Source organism: Talpa occidentalis, unplaced genomic scaffold, assembly GCF_014898055.3.
Source record: "Talpa occidentalis isolate TD23 unplaced genomic scaffold, MPIMG_talOcc4v2.1 talOcc4.6, whole genome shotgun sequence".
In the NCBI taxonomy this organism is placed as follows: Eukaryota; Metazoa; Chordata; class Mammalia; order Eulipotyphla; family Talpidae; genus Talpa; species Talpa occidentalis.
In genome coordinates, this window is record NW_023604972.1 from 94,052,291 (window position 1) to 94,079,354 (window position 27,064).

General features: G+C 39.9%; 1 protein-coding gene across 1 annotated transcript in view; it reads left to right on the forward strand.

Annotated features, from left to right (window-relative positions):
- The window catches only part of CMYA5 (cardiomyopathy associated 5), an 83,343-nt gene that overhangs the window by 18,293 nt on the left and 37,986 nt on the right, over window positions 1-27,064 (forward strand). Inside the window, 2 exon segments of the mRNA XM_054687985.1 lie at window positions 13,806-19,603; window positions 19,606-24,047. Of these exon segments, the coding sequence (XP_054543960.1) occupies window positions 13,806-19,603; window positions 19,606-24,047 (10,240 nt within the window).

Below are 27,064 nucleotides of genomic sequence, written 5' to 3' on the forward strand. Positions count from 1 at the left end.
CTATCTTAGTTTGACCTCAAGAATGAGAGTCCCAAGATTTTCTTTGAATCTCCCCTGAAGTTGTTAAGGCTTTAGTACTTGCAGTTCTCCAGAATATACTGGTGAGAGCTGATTACTTCTTTGAGCCTCAGACTCAAAGATGTAGGTGTGTGTGGGAGTAAATGAGAATATGAACACACAGGGATGTCACATGTTCCTGGAGTAGAGCACAAATGAGTATTAGTTCCCTGTTCCTCTCTTCAGGGTAATCTGTCAGGACTGCCTGACTCGAGTAGTTTCGTGGGGTCATACTGCAGATTGCTGTTCCCTTTCCCTAGTGACCACTTCTTTCCTCACGCCCTTGTTTGGGGTGTAGTCCCAGATGTGCAAATAACTCTCCTTGATTTGTGCTTCAGTTAAGCCTGGAGTGAACTTCAACCTGGACTGTATCTATCTCACTGGTGCCTTCTCTCAGATTTCCTTGGTCAGCTTGTCAGAAAATGTTAAAGCTTTGATGTTAGTTTGATGTTATTTGAATCCAACGCAGGGTCATATTAAAATACACTAGTTCTGTAACCCTACTGAAATAATTGTCAGCTTTGAACCAGAATACAGACAGGGGTGAGTACCTGCTGTCACTGAGATGTACAATTGGAACACCTCCCTCAGTGTAACTTTATGAATGACTTTTCTCTAAATTTGAGTTTTAACATTAGAGAAGTGGCATTCCAGCATTAAAAAAAGGAATTTCATTTTACATTTCTGTTTTGTTTATGGCGTGCATGTAATTGTCTTTGAAACACGTAGGACACACTCATCGATGCTGACTGAGAGAATGAGTAATGAATGAGTGATTCAGGGAGGAATAATTAGAAAACTCATCAATTTTGTATAGTTACACTTTCCAGAGGTAATTGTTGTTGTAGAGATGCCTCGTATCTTAATTAATTTCAGCTTTATTAGTAAATCAAAGTGAATTTGTAAATCATCAGAGTTTGGACAGCACAAGTTTAATTCAACATTGGAAATGAAAAGGAAGAGAACAACCATATGGAAAAGTGTTCTCTCCATAGCTGGAGGGTGCCCTTGTGGTGTCTGTAGTAAAATCTCCATGAGGTTGATCGAAACAGGCCTATCGGAGCCAACCAACCCACTCTACCTAGCCTCCGCTGACACAGGCAGAGGGATCCTCTGGGAAGCCCAGGATTGGGAGGTTTTTCACCCACTCTCTGCTCATCTCAGCATCTTTTGCTGGAGTGAGGTCTTGGAGTGTTATTGTTTCCTCTTTAAAATGACAGAGAAAAGATAATTGTTGCCATGTATTCTAGGCTTAAGGACAAACCCTGGGCCTCCCCTGGTGGTGCAGGTGGTTGAATGCCGCGCTGTGAAGCTGTCAGCAGCCTCTGCAGCGCTGGTTCGATCCCTGCCGGTCGGCGAGGGTCCCACATAGCGTGGCAGACCTCTCCTGTCTTCCCTGCTGCTCTCCTCAGCAGTGTGTTTTGTCAGTCTGCCTGTTCTGTTCCCTGCTCTGTCTCTGGTGAATCCTATCACCCTCCTGCGCATCTGGCCTGTACCCCAGTTCTTGTATAAAATAAATAAATAAATTTTTTTTTTTTTTTAAAGGACAAACCCTGATGCCATCTAGTAGAGGAGCTGGTTTTATTTTTAAATGTACCATTATTTTCAAGGCCACAATTTAAGGACTCCTTTTCTGTTGTGAACTTGCCAAGAAAGGTCACTAGAGGGTCACTAAGGAAATAAGGAAATCCAATCAGATTTCTCTTACTTTTTGGAGCAATTGGCCTTCATCCTTCTTGCTCTTAGGTAGTTACAATTTTAGTTAAAAAATAAAAAAGTTGGTGGAACAGCAGGGGAGAAGTCATCCTGACTCACTGATTTATTTAAAAAGATCCCAGCCTGACACATTCTATTCAGATGAAGCGCTCTGTCTCTTAGTAACCACCAGCTGAACCTTTAGGGGAATTTGACAGCAGTGACTGGGGTGGGGTGGGGGATGGGGGCATAAAGTTTCTGTTCTGTGCTAATCTTCAGTAGTTGTTGAAGAATTCTAGTGCTAAAGAGTTAAGACTGTTTTTAACTCCTGAGCTGGAAATCCCAGAATATGAATGTTCTTATCTTCCATGTTTTTTCATTTACATCCTCAGTCAAGGATAATATTATCTCTGCTTTGTTTTCTTTTCCTCACTCTTAGATTAACTTGTGTCAGTGGTTCTCAACTAGTACATATCTGAAGATATTTTTGGTTGCCACAACTGGGCGCAGATATTACTGGCATCTAGTGGAAGTTCCTCATGGACTCTACTAATCACTCTCAGCATACAGGAGAGCCTCCCACAACAACATCAAAATTCTGTGTAACCCAAAATGTTGATGGTGCCTTTGATAAGGTGCTCCAACATCACACATAATTGACTTGCCCATGTTTTGGTCTTAAGTAGTCATTAATCTGGGGGACCATAGTTTATTATTTTGGTTCACAGACCTGGCATCTTCTTGCCATTAGGTTTCTGTACCAGCAGAACATTCTCTGGTAAAGATTTTCTCCTTTTCTCTGGTGGATTCATGTGTCTCACTGCAGTTTATTTAATTGAGTCATTGCCCCCAGCTCATGGTCAGGCCCTGCATACGTAGATACTCCTTAAGTATTTATGAATTGGTTGCTCATTCCAGAAACCAATTGTTCTTTTAACTCTGGATAGATAGTGGTTCCTCTGATTCCAGAGTTCTGATGGTCATGTAACATCTTTACCACTACTAGGTAGACATATCCTACTTGAAGCAAGTGGAGAAGTTTATGGATCCAGCCCATATATAATATTTTGTTTGGGAACAGGTAAAAGTAGGAGAGAAGGAAACTTTATTGTGAAACTTTGTATTTTCAAATAGATCATTCCTTGTGGAGTCCTTGTTGTAAGTTCCAGCACATGTCTTAGGCACACAATGGACATGTCTTAGGCACTCAAGTTACCTTCGTTGTTAGTAACAAGTATAATTGTAACACACCATTACAATTATCAGGCTTGTTTAAAGCCCTGGGAAAGATTGGGCAATGGGTATTTTCCAATCTGCTTGGAGTCTGGAGTAGCACTTGAAAGCACTGGCATAATACTCATGTTACAGGGCAGGGAGAGGGGCAGCCCAGACCCCGCAAACCTGCCTGCTCTAAATAGGTTTTGCCATCCGCCGCATCAACACAGAACATATGAGACTTTAATGGGAAGGAACTTTAATACAATTAGGAAACAATACAGGAAAGGCAAAGAATATAGTTTCTAAATCAAGTACCCAAAGTTACCTGTCCCCTCGTGGGTAAAAGTCCACCCAAGCAGGATTGGCCCAGAACAAGGCTCCAAAGCCTGTCACAAGTCTAAAGCATCTTCCAATGGAGATCCACGGAAAAGGATCAGAAACAACCAGACAAGTCTGGAAGGAAAATAGCAAAATCAAAAACTGCCATTGTCACCTCCCCACAGGTCTCTCACCCACATCTGTGTCAACCAGTCCATGACCAAAAGGCAAGTGTAGTTTCTTATGTGTCTCTCGGCTCTATGTGCCTTCTCCAGATCTCCTTCTGGCTCTCCATCCTGATTCCTTCCTTCCTCAGTCTCTTCTGCAGTTTCTTCTCTCTCTGCTCAGCTCCACCCTCCTTTGGGTGGAACAGGGAACCTGTGACCTCCCCCTTTCCTAGGGACCACCCTGTTACACTCAGATATACACCACTGGGTCTTGGGGTTTTTAAGAAGATTACAGACTTTTGCAAAAGTGTCCTAAAGCACACCCAGACATGCCAGATGGCTTTACACCTCTTTCCCTCCTTTTTCACATGTTACTCATTTTACCTGAATTGCCTCCAACCACTTCCCAATATGGTGCTCCTGGGAAATTCATTTTTATTTTGCAAAACATTGTATCAGCTTTTTATACTCTGTGGTTATATTTCAAACCCCTGTTCTCACACATGTAGTCATACAACCTGCCCCAGCCCACCCCAAAGTTAAAACATGTCCGCCTCTGTACATTTACATCTGATGCCTTTGGCACATTCTTTTTGCAATTGCGCATATCCTGCTCTCTTATAAAGATCTGTTTGTCGATACAGCTCCATGCTAGCCTCTAAGTTCTTGGAAGGTGTGGTGTTATTCTTCTTTGTATTCCATTACATTGCACATTATAAGTACTTGTTGGAATTTAAAAACAGAATTCCTTTCACTTATTTTGCCAGGCTCAGTTTTTGTTTGTTCTGTAATTTGCAACGTGTTATCAAGTAACTGGGTTATCTCTGGTAATGGGGTTTGAATAGGAGTTGTGGTAGTTAAGGAAGACATTACTTATCAATGCTAGATTAATTTTTTGCAAGAAAAACATTTTCATTTTCTTGTGTAATAAAAAATATATTACATATACATACATATGTATATGCATATATATAAAAATGTTTTTTATGTCAAGAAGTACAGATATTTAATGTTGGAATGAGCTATGTAGTTAGATTTTGTATTAGAAAAGGTAATGCTAACTGCTGTGACAAATAAAATCTTAGTGGCTTAGCATAATACAAGTTTCTCTTGAACTCACAAAAAAGGCCAAAACAAATATTCCTGGTTGAGCAGCTCTCCTCCATGTGGTGACTAAGGGACTGAGGCATCTTATCTGCTGTGACTGCTCTCTTCAGTATTTGGCATTTAAGGTTGCCATGCTTCAAGCTGTGGGTGGAAACACATATGGAGGGTCATGTGTGGGAGATTATAGTGATCTGTACTAGAAATGGCTACATTACTAGTGCTCACTTTCCATTGGTAGAACCCCATCACTTGGCTGCCATCTGGTTAAGATGAAAAATAAACTTGATAATAAACTAGCTATCTCTAATAGTAAAGAAACAACTCTGTATATGCCAAATAGAAAATAGAAGAATTTTTTTGAAGAATTTTAGGAACTCACACACAGAATGAATGACAGACTGGAGAATCAGGCAGGAACCAGGGGACACTGATTATCTGATTATCTGGCCTGGTGTCACAGGTTTACAGCCTCGCAGTCATTTTGCTGATTGTTATGAGGTTGAGGAATAGATGGGCCCCAACTAGCCTAGCCTGAGTAACTAATTACCCATCTCTAAGAAGATGGCAGGGCTAAAATTCCAGTGTTCTATCATCTTATTCATCTTGTTCTGTCATCCAAACCCTTCCGATAACCTATAATTTCAGGTGAATTGTCTCCCAGCTGCTTTCTGACCTCACTCCTGATCTCTCTTTCCCTCTGCTCCAGTATAGCTCCAGTTTTGCTGTTTGTGCTCTCCTAAAATTTGCATGTTCACTCCTTCATACCTTCAAGTCTCTCCTCAAGTGTCTCTTTAATTGAGAAATCTTCCTTGACTCCCTTACATACAATAGCACCCCAATAACACCATCACCTTCCATTCCATTTACTTATATTTTCTTCATAGTACTTATTGCTCCCTAACATTTGTCTGATCAATTTACTTATTCTGTTTTCCCCTGTAATAGAATTTAAGCAGTAGGAGAACAGAGACTTTGTTTTTGTTTATGGACTGAAAACCAGACCCTGGGTGAGTGTCAAAGAGAGCACTTGGACCCAGCTTTTATGTTTTTGCATAATCTGATTCAAATTATCAACCCTTATTCTTTGCAGTTCATGGATATTTTTGCCTTGGATATAATATTATTTATCATTCACCATGGGTAACATACTTTTAAAATTGGTTTATGTTGCTTATAAAGTTCATGGTAATCACTAGTTCTGAAGGTTGATGCAGATAAAGACATGCTTTTGTCTATGTGCATGTAAAGACGACCCATAGGTGATCAGGGTGTTGTCAAGTCTGATGGCAGATTTCTTTGGTCTGAGTGATCCATGTTATCAGTTTATGATGGATACTCACAAACACATAGATTAGCTATCATATCTAATCTTGTTCTCAAGTAATGTCTTTTATGCTTTAATAACCACCTCTAGTGTGACTATTTATATTGGGTCTGGCAAATAGAATTACTACACAACGCCCTTTTCCCTAAATTCTAAAACAACTGAAAGAAAATTCAAAGGAATGACAGCTAGAGATCAAAATATCAACTTTATTACTGATAAAGCTAATATCAGAGAATGTGGCTTAGGTATAGGGTGATAATGTACTTTTTAATACCAACTCTGGGGAACTTATATTACTCCACACTTAATAGCATAGGCACAGAGTAAAATGGAGAAAAGTGACAGAGAGAAACTAGGTCAGGGAGGAGAGTTAGAGTAATAGATGTCCTTCCACGTGGAAAGAAACACCTGGAATAAGAAATAAATGACCCAGATAATACATTTAAATGTATGGCTATGATTATTTTAAGAGAACTCAAAGATTAAAAAAAATCTCCTTTAAAATATTTAAAAAATCTTTATATCCCCTAGTTTATTCATACACCTTGTGTGTGTGTGTGTCTGTGTGTGTGTGTGTGTGTGTGTGTGTATGAAGCAGGAAAATATTCACTCACAATGAATTGTTCTCATCTAGGCTGGGAGAAAGTTGACTATGTCTAGCAGTGCTCTTGCACAGGTAATGACTTTGACAAGCACCTATTTTGCCTTACTGTGGAGCTGCCTCTAATAGTAACATCCAAAAACATCCTATCTGTTAGAAGTCTAAAATAAGGAAAAATTAGTTTATATTTCTATCACAAATCCACAGTTTAGACCAAATTGATTAGTTTGAAAAGAATTGTAAACATCTTTTAGGAAATTTGCACCAATTGGTTGTCTTGCTATAACAAATCTTGTGTGACATAGAACCTCGTATATAATTGGAGCTCAATAACTACTTGTTGAATGAATGAATCCTGACTTTGGATTTCAATTTGAAATCAGTTGAAAGTCAATGATGATTTGAAGACGTCATTGTCTTGAAGTTCATCTGAAATAGAAATTTCTTGGGTGTACTTGCTTATGAATGAAAACTAGAGATGTGCAGAAAGAACAATACAATCTCTTTTAACTCCTTTCTCTAAACCTAAATGACTGGAGTAACCAAAATACCTCATTTGGGCTATAAACAGACTGCTGTCTTAGGCAAGCTAACCACTCCTTATCACAGGCTACTGTATAATATACCCATCATTTTGAGTTGCATTTTTACTAAAGGTCAGATGTGATTATTCCCAAACCTCTTTTATACTAGTTGCACTTGTTATTTTTATTACATGACTTAATTAAATATTATTAAAGCTGATGAATATAAATGTAAAAATAAAAAACTTTTTCCTCTAAAAATGAAGATGACTGTTTTGAAAAGACTTTTAAGGGAACCTTGAAAGAACCACCGAAAGATCTGGTTCCTCCTTACAGAAAGTTGACAGCATTGTAGAGTAGCTACACTACATGTAAAATTACTCTAAAGTATAGAAGTAAATGCCACAGGAGAAGATTACATTAAGATCCCAGAAGTTCAGAGAAATAAAATTACTTTTGACTCACCAGTCAGTGATGGTTACGTGGAGGAGTTGGTATATGAGGTGATTGCTGAAGAGGGTAAAGTTAGGATATACAGAGATGATTCATTCCAGATGAAGAGAATGATATAAGGAAAAATATAAGGGGTAAGGTCAATGTTAGATTGGAGCACAGGGTTCATGAAAGGGAAGAATGTAAGTTAAAGGTAGAAAGACAACCTGATTTCAAGTAGTAGAGATCACTAACTTCAAGGCTATGAGGTGTCAGGTTATTGTGAAAATAAGATATTGACTCTTCTCATCCAAAATGAACTTAGGGCACAATAATGCTGTGTAATAATTTTTTCATGGTTTCATGGGTTTTTTCTCTTAAGTCCCTAATAACTTATAAGCTCCTGTTAACCTAAGCTATTTTATATTACTTTTTGTTCAGCAATGCATATAATAAATTTTCTGCTAAGAACTTGGTATTCAATTAATTCTTGGTGAAATATTATAGAGTCAGTCATTAAGTTTTTAGAAATTGGTTCTTTTTTAAGGCCCACATAACATATTAACAATTTGTAATATAAGCTCACAAGTTTGCTTGGAATTTGAAGCTTTACAAATATGTTTTACAAAGTTTACATTACAAGCAGAACCATATCAAACTTTAATGATGTGGCATAACAATTGATACTAAGTCTGATACAGATTTAGTAAAAGAAAACCCTACTCATTACTTTATTTTGCTAGTGCATTGGGATTGTGTGAATGTAAAATAAGGCATTGTGAGAATCTAAGGTATGTTCATAATTATATTCCTATAAGGAATTTTATTTTATTTTTTTAAAGATTTATTTATTTATTTATACAAGAACCAGGGTACAGACCAGATGTGCGGGAGGGTGAGAGGATTCACCAGAGACAGAGTGGGGATCAGAACAGACAGACTGAGTGAAATACATTGCTGAGGGGAGCAGGGGGCGAGACAGGAGAGGTCTGCCACACCATGTGGGACCTTCACCAGAAGGCCGGGATCGAACCAGCACTCTAGAGGCTGCAGACAGCTTCACAGCGCTGCGCTCAACTGCCTGTGCCACCAGGGGAGGCCCCCTATAAGGAATTTTAATATCACTTTTTTTTTCCGTGGAAGAACTGGGGTGTAGGACAGAGTTGCAGGAGGTGAGAAGATTCACCAGACACAGAAAGGGGAGCAGAACAGGCAGATCTACTGAAATACACTGCTGAGGGAAGCAGCGGGGCGAGACAGGAGAGGTCTGCTGCGCCATGTGCGTTAGTTCCTGGGCAGGGGATCGAACTCATGCACTCATGTTTTAGTGGGAGAGCACTGAGACTTAACCCCTACACCACCAGTGAGGCTTCTAAATGTCACTTTAGCTGCTGGTCAAAAGAAAGGACTAACCAGTTTCTAAACTACAAATTTTGAGTCTAACAGAAAAAAAGATATAATAGCTATAAATATTAGCTTCTAGATAAAAAGTTTGAGGACTTGTTTCATTTCTTCAGAAGTGTAGGGTGGTTTTTTTTTTGCCTTTAAAAATGAGTGCCAATTTAAAATGAAGATGTTGATGATGAAATAATGGAAATAATTATTTTTGTAGCTTCACTTTGATGGTTGGCCATTTTCCTCTTTAAAAATTTCAATTTGAAGGCCTCCCCGTGGTGCAGTGGTTGAGCCCTGGGTTGCGAAGCTGCCCACAGCTTCTGCAGCACTGGTTCCATCCCCAGCCGCTGGGCGAAGGTCCCACATGGCTCGCAGACCTCTCCTGCCACCTGCTGCTCCCCTCAGCAGTGTACTTCGTCCCTCTGACTGTTCTGTTCCCTGCTCTGGCTCTTGTGAATTCTCTCACCCTCCCGCACTTCTGACTGTACCCAGTGCTTGTATAAATAAATAAATAAATCTTTAAAAAAATTTTTCAATTTGAGAGGCTACTAGAGGGAATGGGAACAAAGTGGATAGTGAGCCCCATGGCCTAGGGTAAAGGACTTGGGTGCACTCACTTGCACATTGTATGGCCAATTATTCATGAAGACAGGAGCAAAAGTTTGAAACAAATTATTAGTAAACAAATTATTGTGATACTATATCACAACCACATTGAAGTCATTCCAGAAGTTCAAGGTTGGTTTGACATTTGGAAATCAATTGTTGCAATTCATCAAATTAACACAATAAGGGATCTGATTATCTATATAGTTGTATAAAATTGATGAAATTTAACATTGACTCACATTAAAAAAATTCTTTTAACAAATGAGAACAGAAAGTGGAAACCTCTTTAATCAAATAAAGCTTATCCTCAAAAGGAAAGAGTCATCTTTGGCACTTAGTTCTGGTATTAGTTTATTCTTTTCTTGGATCTAAGTTAGATCTGCTGAATCTTCCCTTTGCCCAACTCTGAAAGGGGAAGAAAGTGAGCTACTCAAGTTATCCAGTGTGTCACTCCTCTTGCCCACAGATAACTTTATATGGGAGGTCAAGCAATAATCACAAGGTTTCTTTGTGAGAACCAGAAAACAGATGAGATGATATCAATAACCAATATCCATTAACTGTAAAAATTATATATATATTTATACATATATACATATGTGTATGTGTGTGTGTGTATCGTCACATCGATGAGAACACTTGTGTTTCTGAGTATTAAATGCATTTGTGAACTCTATGGGAACCATTTCCCTTCTACAGAGAGAAATTGTTTCTTTACTGAGTGTAATATGAATACTTGGGTCTCGGCTTTCCACATGCAAAGAAGTCATTATATGATTCTTTTTGGCTCTGTGATTTTTCTGTTCCTTTGCTTCTCTCCACTAATCCAAATATCCCAAAATATCTTGCGTTTATCAGTGAGTGAGAATGATTTATTCATATATACATTTTGCATTTTCTATGACATTTTCCTGGAATGCCCTCCTCATCCTCTCAAATACCTCCACGCCTCATCAATTTGGCACACTCCTATTTCCTCTTCAAAATTCAACCCAAGTATCTTTCCTATGTGAAGTATTCCCTTCTTTATGTACTCACTGTATCTCTCATATTTTTTGTAACAGTACTTATCACACCATATTAAAATGTTTAGTTCGTCTCCCAGTTAGATTTTTAATTTCTTTTTTTTTTTTTTTAAAGATTTATTTATTTATTTATACAAGCACTGGGTACAGTCAGTAGCGCGGGAGGTGAGAGAATTCACCAGAGCCAGAGCTGGGAGAGGGACCGAAGTACACTGCTGAGGGGAGCAGCGGGCGGCAGGAGAGGTCTGCGCGCCATGTGGGACCACAGCAGCCGGGGATCGAACCGGTGCTGCGGAGGCTTCAGGCAGCATCGCAACCCAGTGCTCAACCGCTGCGCCACCGGGGAGGCCCCCGATTTTTAATTTCTTGAGAGAAGATTCTGTGTCCTTGTATTTGTATTGTTAGTATTTAGACTCAATAAAAGTTTATTAAATTAAGAAATAAATGAGTGAGTGAGTAAGTAAACGACTGAGTGATCCCACCTCTGTAGGACTTTATCTTCTTATGACACCATTTGGGTATTCTGCTAACTACTCATGAACTCATTCTAGCTAGTAATGAAAACTTCTCTGGCTGAGTACATTGAATTTACAATCAATAATTAACTCTAAATTGAATTTATAATAGCTTTGTAACTACTACAATCATGGGCATTCAAAATGCTGACTTCCCCGATGCATGTCATAATCTTAATTTTTAATTTTCCTCCTTCTATTAAGTTAAATTAAAAGGAGAAGAGGTAGTAGGAATTGAAAATTCTGAGAAATAATTTTAATTAGGCATGTAAAAGAACTTGAAGAAAATTTTTTAAATAAGTTTCAGTCCTGAACCAAAATAGGATATTTATTCCTAATTAAGTTCAGTAGTTGAATACCAAAGCAAATAAGTAAGAGCAGAGTTGCCAAGGAAATGGAGAAAATAATTCTTCCCACTGCTTTCCAACCTTTTGTACCCACAGCATGTGTAGAAAAATGATATTATTTATGGTACACTGGGTGAATAAATGAGGCTGCTTGCTATTGAAGACCAGTGAGGGCTCTGGATGTCCCAGGCTCCACCTGGCTTGGTGAGAGTGAAGGAGATCAGGATCTCAGTGATCCATAGTTCTTTGTAGCAGTCTGTTGGAAAACTCCAAAGTTTGAGAGTGGGAAGTAGAATGTGCTTGCAAGGACATTGACCTTCAGCCTAACCTAACAAAATAGGAAGGGTTCAAAATAAGCAAGAAAGTATGCACTATTTAAGTTTCATAGCTAGGATTATTTAAGTCAGTGGTCTTCGATTCTGGTTATATATTGGAGTCACTTGGAAGTTTTTAAACAAAAAACCATCAATGCCTAGACCTTAACCTGGTATAATCAAATCAGAGTCCCTGGTGAGGGATATGGCATAATATCTGCATTTCTTAAATGCTCCCCATAGGTGAGTCTAAAGTGTGTCCAGAGTTGAGAACCACTGATATTAGCAGTGATGAATTAAAATAAATTATTAGCAAAGGACAGCTATTTTAATTGCATTTTTTTAATTAAAAAAATTTTTTTAAGATTTATTTTATTTATTTATACAAGCACTGGGTACAGTCAGAAGTGTGGGAGGATGAGAGAATTCACCAGAGCCAGAGCGGAGAGCAAAACAGACAGACTGACGAAGTACACTGCTGAGGGGAGCAGCAGGCGCGGCAGGAGAGGTCTGCACGCCATGTGGGACCCTCGCCCCGTGGCCAGGGATCAAACCAGTGCTGCAGAGGCTGCGGGCAGCTTCGCAACCCAGCGCTCAACCGCTGTGCCACCGCGGAGACCCAATTGCACATTTTTTAAAAAGTGCCTTCATTTTATAGTTACAATTAATAAATTTTAGCATTGAAATTTGTCTTTTGTTTTCTTTTTCTTTTCTTATTGCTTTCTTTTTCTATTCTTATTGTTGTGGAAAGAATATAAGTCAGTAGTAGTTTGTATTTATCTCAAATTGTAGCATTGTTCCTAGAGTGGATGAATATAGGGTAGAGCCCTTGGCGTCCTGCTATCTCACATACTTGAGAAATCTGCACCGAGAGGTACAGGAACAAGCCAAAGTCACACAGCTGAAGAGTGGCCTGTTCAATAATCTCACATAAACTCCAAATATGCAGGAATCTCAAAATATGCAGGAATTCAAAGACATAGCCTTTGGAGTTTTAATCTTGAACTTATTATTTATGAAGTGAAAATAAGTAATGGCCAGGAATCATAACAGCGGAGGTTCTCAAGGTAAGCCTTGAAGATTAGATAGAAATTAGATATAGAAAAGATGGAGTAAGGTGGTGGATAGGCTGTCTAAAGGAAGGAACAGTGGGAATACAGGGGAGGGAAAATTCCAGAGAAGAGTGCTGTGGAATCTAAAACAAGTTCAATGACAACTGAAGCCCCAAAGGGGCAGCCAAATCCAGTTACCTCCTGAGAGAGTATGAGAAAAGTCTGTGGAGACTGTCTTTGCAAACACTGCTAGCAGCTGAAAATGCCCACACACAGGCTCCCTAGATCTCTAGTCCAAAGGTTGTAGGAAGACCTGATTATAAATGATATTTACTGAGCACTAACTACATGCCAGGCACTTTTCCTAACATTTTGTGTGTCTAATTTAATTTTCCCAACAACCTCATGGGCTGGATTCTACTAAAATCCCTGGCTCACAGATGAAGAGTACAGCACAGTAGGCTGGCAATTTTTGTGATCTTATTATATTCAGTGATCTATTTTTCCTGGCTAAGGGTTCCCATATTTATCAGAGAGCGAATTATGTAGTTAAAATGGAAATATGCCACTGGGGTGGCTGAAAATGGGCCCTTGAAAATAAGGTCAGCTAGGATTAGAGAGCTAAAGATTTTGAACTTGTTTTTCTACAGGTGCAAGGAATTTACAGAGATTTTTGAGAAGGGAGTGGCATGATGAAAATTTTTAGAAAAGCTGGTTTGAAAAGATGGACAGGATAGCTTGCTGGTAGGAGAGAGTGGGATGTGATATCAGCTGACCAGTTAAAATGATGATGGAATAATCAAAGGGTGACATGATAAAAGCTAGGTCAGCCTATTAACAGAGAACGCAGGTGTAATTAATGTTATGAAGGTCCAGAGTGAGCCCAAGTGACCGGGAGGCCAGGGGAGCAATCCCGATAAGGGAATGTTGTGAATTTAACTTCAAATTTTTTATATGGATGGCAATAGTTCCTATATATTTTAATTTTATGTTTATCCTTTACCTGGTTAAAGTATGATACTTACTTCTTATTATAATAAGTAATTATTATAATATTACTGTTATTATATGTAATTATTAATATTACTATTATTTACCATAGGTTATCAGACCAGGATGAAGAGGGCAAGACCAAAGAGAAGTGTATAATCTCTGACCCCTCCTTTTCCATGGTGACAGTTCAACAGGAAGATAGTGGAATAACCTGGGAAACCAACTCAAGTAGGTCTTCCACTCCTTGGGCTTCAGAAGAAAGTCACACTTCCGGAGTAGGTAGCTTGGAAGGGTCAACTCTGAATTCTCCTCCAGGGAATGTTTCCTTCATTGTGGATGAAGTTAAAAAGGCTCGGAAAAGAAGGCCTAAATCAAAGCATGGCTCACCATCATTACGTCGGAAAGGCAACAAAAAAAGAAATTTTTTGGAATCTCAAGATGTTCCAGAAAACAAAAAAGAAAATCCTTTAATTTCAGAAAGCCAGGAACTAAACATTCAAAAAGAGATGTCATCTATTGGCATTTATGATAAAATAAGAAAAAAGACCACCTCCAATACACCACCTATTACTGGGGCAATATACAAAGAACATAAGCCATTTGTGTTAAAGCCAGTCTACATAGGAACCGTACAATATAAAATTAAGATGTTTAATTCGGTTAAAGAAGAATTAATTCCACTCCAGTTTTATGGAACATTACCAAAGGGTTATGTAATTAAAGAAATACATTATAGGAAGGGGAAAGAGGCATCCATTAGTCTAGAGCCAGATAGTGATTCTAACATAGTTTCCAAAACAGGCAAATTAGTAGCCCAAAATGTAGAAGATGATAAAATAAAAGAGCTCACTTCACCTTGGAGAGGTGCACGCTCTTCCAAAGGGTCAAAGTCCCTGACCTCCTTATTCAGTCATGAAGAGCAAAAGAAAATGCATATTGATTCTCCCCAAAAGGGCACACCTGCCAACAAGCATACAGTTTCCTCTTTTATGAGTAATGACACAGCACAACAAGATGAGCTTATCACCCCACCATCAGTCCCAGGTGATAAAGCAAAATCCAGTGACATGGAGGCTTCCTCTCTCATACCTGGTGCATCTGAGACTGTATTCCTGGAAACAGCAAAGGAAGAATTTGAGCCTGATTTACAGGAAACTGTAAATTCAGGGCTTGACTCTGCAGTCTCACCACTGTCAGTGGATGAGGAAAAGAGGGAAGACATGTATTCTGATGACCACTCCATCTCACTGGAGGCAGAGAAGGAGTCTTTGGAAACAGCTTCACCAGGTCTGGCAGCATCTTTCCAGGAAGGTTTTGGCCTAGAGAAAGAAGAACTGGACCTGGCTTCACTAGAAAAGGCAGAATCAGTCTCTGAAGAACTGACTTCCTCACATCCCAGTGTCAGAGGAGAGAAGGAAGAAAATGTGCCTGAACCATCCATTTCTCTTTCTGAATCTCTAGTGTTAGAAAAACCAGAGAAAGAAGAAATAGAAACTTCTCTACCAATATCTGCTATGCCTGAACCTAAAGATTCTAACTTAGCAGAAGAAGAGTTCATAGAAGAAGGTTACCCAGAGAGTCCATTCATTTCTGAGAAGCTCTTCCCTCCTCCTTTGGTCCCTGAAGTGGAGCAGAAGGAAGAGCAGCCCATTCTTTCAAAACTCATACCTACTCCTGAACATGTCGAGTTGTCTGAGGATGAAAGGGAGGAAAGTGAGTCTGTTTCTGTGGATTCTGCTTTTGTGTCAGAATGTTCAGTCCCTCAGGATTTGAACCATGAACTAGAGAAGCAAGAAGTCAAGTCAATTTCTCCATCCAGTGGTAAAGATGTATCTGAACCTGAAGTTTTGTCTGAAGAGAATGAGGACCTTGAGCCTTATTCCCCAGTGTCAACCTCTGCATCTGAATACTCTCTCCCACCATCCACAACTGCAAAGACTTCAGAAGGCCAGTCCTCACTGTTTTCAGCAGCTACCCCAGAACACATGGCCCTGTCCGAGGAGGAGTTCTTAGAAAGTGGGCGTCACACACCAGATTCCACTTCTGTTTCAGAATATTCAGCTCCATTACATTCAGCAACACAGTCGCTAAAGGAAACAGTTGACCATATGTCCCCATTAAAATTGAAAGATGCTTTTGAGCACAAGATTCTGTCAGAAGAAGAGAAGGAAGACATTGAGTTGTCTTCCCCAGATATGGCCCCTGCATCTGAACAGTCTCTCCCACCATCCACAACTGAGAAGACTTCAGAAAGCCAGCCACCACTGTTCTCAGCAGCAACACTGGAACGTATGGTCCTGCCTGGAGAAGAGGCCCCGGAAAGTGAACTTCATGCAGCACAGTCAACATTGCCTTCCCACGCTGCAGCTCCACCAAATGCAACACAGGAATCCCCAAAGAAAATAATTGAAGATGTTTCCCCATTGAAATCGAAAGATGCTTTTGAGCACAAGATTCCATCAGAAGAAGAGAAAGAAGACACTGAGTTGTCTTCCCCAGATATGGCCCCTGCATCTGAACAGTCTCTCTCACCATCCACAACTGAGAAGACTTTACCACTGTTCTCAGCAGCAACACTGGAGCATATGGTCCTGCCTGGAGAAGAGGCCCCGGAAAGTGAACTTCATGCAGCACAGTCAACATTGCCTTCCCACGCTGCAGCTCCACCAAATGCAACACAGGAATCCCCAAAGAAAATAATTGAAGATGTTTCCCCATTGAAATCGAAAGATGCTTTTGAGCACAAGATTCCATCAGAAGAAGAGAAGGAAGACACTGAGTTGTCTTCCCCAGATATGGCCCCTGCATCTGAACAGTCTCTCCCACCATCCACAACTGAGAAGACTTCACCACTGTTCTCAGCAGCAACACTGGAGCATATGGTCCTGCCTGGAGAAGAGGCCCCGGAAAGTGAACTTCATGCAGCACAGTCAACATTGCCTTCCCACGCTGCAGCTCCACCAAATGCAACACAGGAATCCCCAAAGAAAATAATTGAAGATGTTTCCCCATTGAAATCGAAAGATGCTTTTGAGCACAAGATTCCATCAGAAGAAGACAAGGAAGACACTGAGTTGTCTTCCCCAGATATGGCCCCTGCATCTGAACAGTCTCTATCACCATCCACAACTGAGAAGACTTCACCACTGTTCTCAGCAGCAACACTGGAGCATATGGTCCTGCCTGGAGAAGAGGCCCCGGAAAGTGAACTTCATGCAGCACAGTCAACATTGCCTTCCCACACTGCAGCTCCACCAGATGCAACACAGGAATCCCCAAAGAAAATAATTGAAGATGTTTCCCCATTGAAATCGAAAGATGCTTTTGAGCACAAGATTCCATCAGAAGAAGACAAGGAAGACACTGAGTTGTCTTCCCCAGATATGGCCCCTGCATCTGAACAGTCTCTCTCACCATCCACAACTGAGAAGACTTCACCACTGTTCTCAGCAGCAACACTGGAGCATATGGTCCTGCCTGGAGAAGAGGCCCCGGAAAGTGAACTTCATGCAGCACAGTCAACATTGCCTTCCCACGCTGCAGCTCCACCAGATGCAACACAGGAATCCACAAAGAAAATAATTGAAGATGTTTCCCCATTAAAATCAAAAAGTGCTTCTGAGCACAAGATTCCATCAGAAGAAGAGAAGGAGGACATTGGGTTGTTTTCCCCAGATGTGGCCCCTACAACTGAACACACTCTTCCACCACACAGAGCTGAGGTGAACTCTGAATGCCAGGCTCCATCGCTTTCAGGCACTCTATCTGAACAAATGGTTCTATCAGAAGAAGAGACAATAGAAATAGAACGGTACACACCTTCTTCCAACTCTGCTTCTGAGTTTTCAGTACCACCATATGCAACACCAGAATCACAAGAGGAGGAAACTGACCACAGATCTTTAAATCTCAAAGGTGTCTTCTCACCCATGAGTTTCTCAGAAGAAGAGCAAGAAGATATTGGACCTTTTTCTCCAGATTCTGCATTTGCGTCAGAATTCTCATTTTCACCCTCTGTGACTAGGGAAACAGAGAAAAGAGAAATTGAGAGTGATTCTCCAATATGTTTAACATCACCATCTGAACACACGATTTTGTCAGATGAAGACACTGAAGCTGAGCTTTTTTCTCCAGACTCAGCATCACAAGTTTCAATCCCACCATACAGAATCTCAGAAACAAAGAAAAGTGAAATTGAGCCTGATTTGCTGTTAACTGCAATGTCTGCTTCAGGATGTTCTGGCTTTTCAGAAGCAGATGAAGAAGAAATTGCACCAGCAGCTGCTACACCTGTACCCGAGCATCTCAGTTCATCACAGAAACAAAAAGTGGAAACTTGCCCTTCAATATCTGCCCGTGAAGATGCAAGTCTGCCGCCTTCAACATATAAAACTGAGAAAGCAGAAATTAAACCAGATGTTCAAGCAACCTCAACATCTGTATCTGAATATCTCGTTTCATTACAGAAGCAGAGATCTCAAGCATCTTCTGAACCTGATTCTGAAGGCTTGATTTCACCAGATTTCACCAGAGTATCAGAGAAGGGAGAAATTGAGTCTAGTTCGCCACTATCTGCAACACCCGTTTCTTTACCTGCACAATCATCCATGGTAAAAGAAGAATCCAAACCTGCAACTCAGTGTTCAGTGTCACCTGATTCCATTCGTGCAATTGAGAAAGAAGCACCCAAAGCATCACTCACTCCAAAAGCTGCAAATGAACAGATGGATTTGCTAAAAGTTAAAAGTGAGGAAGAGATGATGCCTGATTCTGCAGAAGCTACTGCACATGGATCACGGGATCAAGAAATGGAGCCTCTGCTTCCAAATGTTCCAGAGTCTGGAATGAAATATTCAATTCTGCCTGACTTGGTAGATGAGCCAAAGAAGGATGTCAAACCCAGTTTAGCTCCAACCGTTTCGTCTGAACTAGAACAGAGACTGTTGTCAGAGAATGAACCTGAAGTGATGAAGTCGTATTCACCTATATTGGAAACATCTTTATCTGGACTTGAGGTTTTATCACCAGAGAAAGCAAAGGTGAAACCTGATTCTAAGATAACAGGTACAGCTGGAGAGCTACGTTCACCTTCATTAGGAGTAGAAAATGTAATAAAACATGGACCACCTGCATCAAAATTTATACCATTGTCAGAAGAAATAAAGCAAGATACTGAAACCAGTTCTTCAATCACCACATCTGTAACTGAGCAAGACTCAAGCTTAAAAAATTTAGCAAAAGAAGAAATCCCAGCAGATTCATCCAGTCCTATAGAACAACCAGTCTTAACAAAAGTAGGAAAGAGTGAATTAGGTAGTGGTTTGCTACCAACAGTAACATCTATAGATAAACATTCAGTTCTGAAAGAAGAAGAGAAGGGAGAAATTGAAGGCAGTTCTTCTCCCGCTGACACTGCTACATGGAAACATTCAGCTTGGTCAGAAGCAGAGGGGGAAGTTAAATTTGATTCACCTCCAAGCAAATTCTCTATATCAGAGCATTCTATTTTGTCAGAGGTAGAACCTGAAGATTTTAAACCCGGGTTGCCAATAACCCATGTATTGTCTTCTCAGCATTCAGATGTATCTAAGGAAGAAAGGGGGGGAAAGGAACAAGGATTTTCATTTTCTGCAGTCCTTGACTCTGAATGTTTGGTTTCATCACAGAAAGAGAATTCTGGGTCTGCCTCAGAGATATCAAGACGTGAACTTGGGCTTTCACTCAACCTAGGTGATAAGATAGAGAAAAAGGAAATGGAACTTCCTTCCTCACAAAACGTGTCACTCGCATCCAAACATATAATGCCAAAAGACAAAAATGAGGAAGTGGCAAATTTTACTAAACTGGGAAATTCAGTGTCAGAAGAGATTGCTCCAGCATTTCCTACCCTCAGTGATGACAAGAACAAAAGGCAGTGGAGAGAGAAACTTTTAAAGAAACACAACTGAAGGAGGCCCTTATTTCTCTTAAGGATGAAAACTGGATGTTAGACAAGCCTGAGCAGGATCTAGTGAGTCATCATGAAGAAAGAGAACCGTCATCTGTGCAACTGGGTACCTCTGGCCCCAGTGATCTGGTGACAGGATCACTCAAGCCTGTTCTATCAGATGAAGACCATGCAGATGAAACCAAAAAGCAGGTTTTGCCACATTTTGCTGAAGAATCACATTTATCATTACGAGAACCAGTATCTACTCTTGATACCACAAGTGGTAACATAGAGACCTCATCAACTAAAACTTACTCTTCTGAAGAAATAAGGCTAGCCCCCAAACCTAAATCTTTAGTTCTAGCAGGAAATGACACAGAAAGAAAGGAGAGCCATTCTTTCGCGGGGAGTGAAAGTTCGATATTGGAGAGAGCAAAATCAGAGTTCTCCAGATCTTGCAAAGAAGACAACCAGGAAGAAATCAAACTACCTCCTGAAAGAATCTTTCAGAAACCAGTTTCTGGCTCATCAATGGAACAGTTCAAATCAGAAACTATTCCTTCTCCTCCCAAAGCACCGCATTTCCTGGCAGAAGATGTGGAATCTGCGTTGGGCAATGAAAAAGAAGCACAAAGGGGTATATCGCCTATACCTGGAGAGAAACCAGTAGTGAACTCAAAAATTGTTCAATCAGTGGGCATAGATGAAACTAATGAAAGGGAGAAACCTGAAGTGAAAATACCCACACAAATAAAACCTCTCTCCCCAGTCCAAAGTAATGAAAAATCTCAACTTCCAGAGTCACCTAAGGTGACTGAAAAGCTACCTGAGGTGACTCAAAAGCTGCCTGAGGGGCCAAAGGCAGTTGAGCCAAGCCCTTCTGAAGAAAAGGGAAAGAAAGGAATTTCATCTTTCACATCATGGATGTCCAGTTTGTTTTTTAGATCACATACTCCAGATAACAAAGTTGCTGAAAAAGAAGATTTGGAAACTCAGCCAAGTCCATCAGTGGAAAAAGCAGTGACTATGATGGAACCTAAATCAGCTGATGGTGAGGAGTGTCTTGGGATTCAATCTTATTCCCCCATAGGTGAGAAATCCATTATGGAAGAAACCAAAAATGCTGTTCCTCTTCATGTCACTGATAGTAAGAAAGTCCAGGCACCAGCAATCTCTCCTCCATCTAAATGGAATGTTTCTGTTGTTAACAAAAAGCCCAGAAGTGATCAAAAAGAAAAATTACTCTTTTCATTTGATGCAGTAGATAAGGTGCCACAAGAGCCAAAATCAGCTTCATCTAGCTTCACAGGTGAAAATATCATGAAGGAATCTAAGGAGCCAGAGTCAATAATTTTGCCAGTAGAGGAATCTAAAGGCAGTTTAATTGATTTTGGTGAAGACAGACTTAAGAAAGAAATGCCAAAACCTACTTCCTTAAAAATTGCTGAAGAGGAAATAAAGCTCAGTTCTGTTAGCCCAACTGAAGAGAAAGATAACTTGGAAACCAGATCATATTCCTTGGCAGAAAAACAAGAAACTGTAGCCCCATTAGAACTTAAAGATAATAATGAAATAAAACAGGCACAAATTATACATGCATCTAGCCCTTTGAAATTGGAAGACTCAAAAACTGCAGCTGAGCTGCAACAGTCCTATCAAGATGAAGACCACAAAGAAATATACAAAATTATCAAGGAGGAGAAAGGAGAAGAAAAAGAAAAGCAATTACATGCATTTTCAGAAAGAAAGAAACAGCAGGAAATTCAGCCTACTGTGAATGTAGAAGGCTACATCAGTGAATGTAAAACTACATCAATTACTGAAAAACCAGAAGCCAGGATTTCAGAAGCTCACCTGGAAATCAAGGAAACAAAGGCAGAAGAAACCCAGCCACACACATTAAAAGAAAGTAAAGTGTTGGTGGAAAAAACCAAGACTTTCCTTCCAGTGGATCTTCCTTATCCTTGTGAAATAGATGACCACTCCTTACCTAAAGATGGAAATCTGGCACTGGAAAAGTCAAGCAGGGATACAGTGAGTCATAATGAAGTAAAGGGACAGCACACAGTGTCAGAATCATCTCAAGTTTCTTTAGATATCACAAAAGAAAGTATGAAACAAGGATCTCAATCTAAGGAATCTGAAAGGATCTTTGATCGTCCTTTGGGCGAAACAAAGAGTTTAGAAACACATCCATATCTGGTGCCATCTGTGAAACCACAAACACTTGTTTCAGGAACTTCTCCAGAAATTAGTACAGTGAAGAAACAAGAAATACCACAGTCAGAAAGTACTCCAGATAGGCATACAGTTCATACCATTCAAACATCTAAAGATCAAACATCTGAAATATCTAAACAATCTGTTCTTGTTTCAAAGAGCCACTTGGAGACTACAGAAGATGCCCATGGAAATGAACTACACTCTTTGCCAAGTAGCAACTACACTCAATTTATAGCTAGTGCATCAGCAATCAATGCTAATAAAGTGGTTTCTACTAGAGAAATATCCACAGAGCCTGAAGACACACATGTAAAAGATGAATTTAAAGTGACTAGTAAGCCAGCTGGACTTTCAGAAGATCAAAAGAGTGCCTTCAGTATCATTTCTGAAGGCTGTGAAATACTGAATGTTCATGCTCCTGCATTTATTTCTTCAGTTGATCAGGAAGAAAGTGAACAAATGAAAGATAAGTTAGAATATTTGGAAAAGAAGGCCTCATTTAAAACTATACAGCGCCATGATAATGAGGCAGCTCCTTGTCAGAAAGCTAAGAGTAAGTTAGAAGAATCTGATGAAAAAGAAGCATCATCAAAAGAAAAGAAACAAAAGGAAACTCACGATATAGAAGAGGAGATAGCTCTAGATTCAGAAACTGGTGACTTAGCCTTTAAACAGCCTACAATTTCCAGTGAAGAGGATTATTTTGAGAAATATACATTGATTGATTATAATATCTCCCCAGTGCCAGAAAAACAGAAGGCTCCATGGAAATTAAATGTTAAAGCAGAACACTCAAAGGAAGTTACAGAAGAGGTTATCTCTTTCCCAGAAAGTTCAGAGGAAAGTGCCCTAGAAAGTGAATATGACTTGGTGAAATTAGATGAAAGTTTTTATGGAATGGAAGAGGACCACAGCAAATTATCTCACCCAGAGACCCAAAAGTCTTTGGATATTCAAAAATTATCTGACGGAGTTGCTCCAAAGAGCATAAATAGAGATGTGGACTCCAAGTCACCTGGGATGCCTTTATTCGATGAAAAGGAAGGAGTTTTATCACCAACCCAGATATTTCCTACCACTGTTAAGGCCATTAATCCTGAACTTCTTGAGGAGCCACCTGCACTTGCATTTTTATACAAGGATTTGTATGAAGAAGCAGTTGGAGAGAAAAAGAAAGAAGGGGAGACAGCTTCTGAAGGTGACAGTGTGAATTCTGAGGCATCGTTTCCTAGCAGAAATTCTGACACTGATGATGGAACAGGAATATATTTTGAGAAGTACATACTCAAAGATGACTTTCTTCATGACACACCTGTAACTCAAAGGGACCAAGGCCAAGGTCTGGAAGAAAAACCAGTTGGTAAGGATGATTTGTACCAACAAATCACTGCAGAAGGAAAAATTGGGGGGAGGGTTGAAACTATTTTGGGGAAGAAGAGTCTGGAAGAGGAGCGGAAATCTGTTTACAAGGAAGGAGAATCTGTACTTGATGTGGAGACCCTTGACAATGAAGCCATGCAGAGGAAAATTCCCATCACTGAGGAAGTCAGAATGGCTACCCAGAAGATAAGCTATGCAGTTCCATTTGAAGACACCAATAATGTCATGGAGAGAGTAGATGAACCCGGCAGACAGAGTAATGATGGAGGAAGTGCAAGTACAGAGGTCAATCTGAACATCCCAGTACAAGTGTCTTTCCCAGAGGAAGAATTTGCATCTGGTGCTACTTGTGTTCAAGAAACAGTGCAAGAAGAATCTAAAATAATGGTCTCACCTGAGCCAAGTGAAGACAGGCTCCACAATAGCCCTGTTCAGGATGAGTATGAATTTACTGAATCCCTGAATTATGAAGTGGTTACTCAAGATATTTTATCAGAAGAACTACATTCAGAGTCATTGTCTGAGGATGTTTTATCTCAAGGAAAGGAGTGCTTTGAACACATCAATGAAAATGAATTTGTGAGTAAGATGGAACAAGGTATGTCCGCTGAACAGAAAGAGTTTGGCAGAGAAAGAACAGAACAAGACCAGTTCTCGTCATCCTTAGTAACTGAGAAGGAGCAAAAGGAATTGAAAACATCCCAAACTGACACATATTGTTGCACTTGCAAATGTCCAATTTCTGCCACTGACAAGATACTTGGCACCCATAATGACCATGAGGTTTCAACGCTTGACACAGCTATAAGTGCTGTAAAGGTAAATAGATCTTAATGCATATAAATTATATATACACGTTTAATTTCTTGTCACAGTTGAAAATATGACTGATATTTGATACACACATCTTTAAGCATAAAGTAACCAGTTACATTCTAGTGGCTAGAAAGATAATACAAAGTTAACAAAGAATATTTCCTAGGCAGTTAAGTTCAATTTCGAATTTGGAAAACATTTATTGGGTACACACTCTGAGTCAGGTGTTTTTCCTAGGTTCTGGGGAGGCTAAAATAAATAACACAGGGTCACTGTGAGGGGTCTTATCATCCGTTGGCAGTAGTCCTTAACATTATCCAAAAAAGTCAAATCATTTTAAATTAAGAATATACTTTTGAATATAAAACATGATTTATTTTATACAATATCATCCTATAAAATACATGTATGTTACATTGAGTAAGTTTATTGAAAATTTTATAAAATACTCAAGAGAATAAGACATTTATATTTCAATTTTCTCCATTTTTTTCTCTTTATTATAAAAACGATGTTAGAAATGGAAAGCTTTTGCATTCTTTCTGGCTATGTTTATAGATTCTGAGTGTAAAAAAACTAATCACAACACACATCCTTATGTATTGTGATTTTAAATACTCCACTTCCCCAGAGTTACTATTGGAAATCAAGCATTTAGTCTTTGCTATTCTCATCTACCTTCATTACAGCCTTAAAACTGGTGTTTTTACCCTTGTCTCTTTAATTTCTTTTCTTTTTTTTTTTTAAAGATTTATTTTTATACAAGAGCGTGGGTACAGGCCAGAGGTGAGGATGAGAGAATTCACCAGAGACAGACCGGGGAGCAGAACAGGCAGATGACAGAAATACACTGCTGAGGGGAGCAGCAGGGGAGACAGGAGAGGTCTGCACCATGTGGGAATCTCCCCGGAAGGCCGGGATCAAACTCACACTGCAGAGGCTGCGGACAGGTTCACAGCATGGCGCTCAACCCGCTGCGCCGCCACCGGGGAGGCCCTAATTTATTTTCTATACAGTAGCCAGAATGATCTTACAATACCATGCATAACAGAATTGAGCACTTACTATGTACTAGGCACTTTTTAAAGTTACAAGGTATCTTTTAAATCTTTGCAACAATACTGTCATTGTCATTAATTTGCAGAGAAAGAAATGGGCTCATATAGTTTAAGTGATTTGGTCAAAGTCATGGAAGACAGAGCTAGGATTGGTACCCAGTCTGTCTGCCACCACAGATCCTGTTCTTGATCATATATCCATTTTGCTCCACCCAGTGCCTTGCTAGTGGTAATGATTTTCAATAGGATTATTCAATTAGGTCACTCTTAAATAATTGTCGGTCTCATTTTTTATTCAATAGGATAACATATTAGAATCTTGGCCTTTTTTTTGTCTGCCAAATTAATCTTTCTCAACGTGTCTGATACTGGTTTTACTTCTTCAGCATAAAATTTTGTTGAAATTTGCTTTAGCTGGCCAAATTCAGAGATGGGGCTATTTCTTGTATGAAATCTCAGACACCAGGATGTATTAGCACCTGTGAAATTAGCCCCATTTATGTGATGACATTTTTTTTTAAAGATTTATTTATTTATTTATACAAGCACTGGGTACAGTCAGAAGCACGGGAGGGTGAGCGAATTCACTAGAGCCAGAGCCGGGAACAGAACAGGCAGAGTGACGAAATATACTGCTGAGGGGAGCAGCGGGCGCGGCAGGAGAGGTCTGTTGTGCCATGTGGGGCCCTCGCCGGAGGCCGGGGAACAAACCGGTGCTGCAGAGGCTGCGGGCAGCTTCACAGCCCAGCGCTCAACTGCTGTGCCACCAGGGGAGGCCCTATGTGATGACATTTGATTTTGTTAACTGACAGCTATTGGGCACTGTCAGCAGAAAGACGACTAGGTATATTCAACCTTTCTCATTCTGCTTTGTTTATGAGTTTTAGAAATTAAAAAGTAATTCTGCCTAAATATTGTCAATTTAAAACAAATTTCAAGTGAGGTTAAAGATGTCTGCTCTTTGAACCCAATTTTTTTTTAAAGATTTTTTTATTTCATTTGTACAAGAGCCGGGGTACAGTCCAGATGTGCGGGAGGGTGAGAGGATTCACCAGAGACAGAGTGGGGAACAGAACAGGCAGACTGATGAAATACACTGCTGAGGGGAGCAGCAGGCAAGGCAGGAGAGGTCTGCTCGCCATGTGGGTTGCTCCGAGGCCGGCGGGGATTGAACCGGCACTGCAGAGGCTGCGAACAACTTCACAGCGTTGCCCTCACCCGCCTGCACCACCAGGGAGGCCGGCTTTGAACCCATTTGAAAGTGTTTTCTTACCCTCTAATCTTCTCTGGAAAACTAGTTGACTAAAGCAAGAGACTTACTCCATTTCATTAAGTCAACGTAATGAACTTTCATAAGGAGTTCATTTTTAACTTCTTTAAAATTAAAAATCTAATTAAAAATTATAACTTAAGGATCTTCTAGCATCTTGTGAGTAGGCCATTAGAGATTATTTAGGCACTGGCACTTGCATTTACAGATTATTCTGGTCCTTGCTTCTCCTTAACTGCATTGCTCTTGTGGTGACTTATCTCTTGTTGATCTTTTATTTCTTCCTTCACTTGTTTCACTTCCTTTTTCTCATTGTTTTTTAACTTCCCATTCCATGTCAAGACTTTCATTGGAAATGAAAATGAAAATAAAGTAAGATATACTTGCTTCCCCAAATCAGTATCCCTAAATTGTGGCAACATAGTGTTCTGAGAAAGGAACCTTTGGGCAGTGAATAAAATGGTGAAATGGGACAAGGAGGGTTAGGAGAGGTGTATTGAAAAGTTGTAACTTGGGTGAGCCTTAAATAAGACAGAGTTCTGCAGTAAAGAGCAGGGCACCGTACACAAAGACAAGAAAAAGTCCAAGGGACGATGGGATCTATGTGATATCCTGGAAGCTCATGGAGAGATGGCAGTTTCCATCAAACTTATTTCTCTAGCATTTTGAGGGTAGCAAGTCAGGCAGTTGAA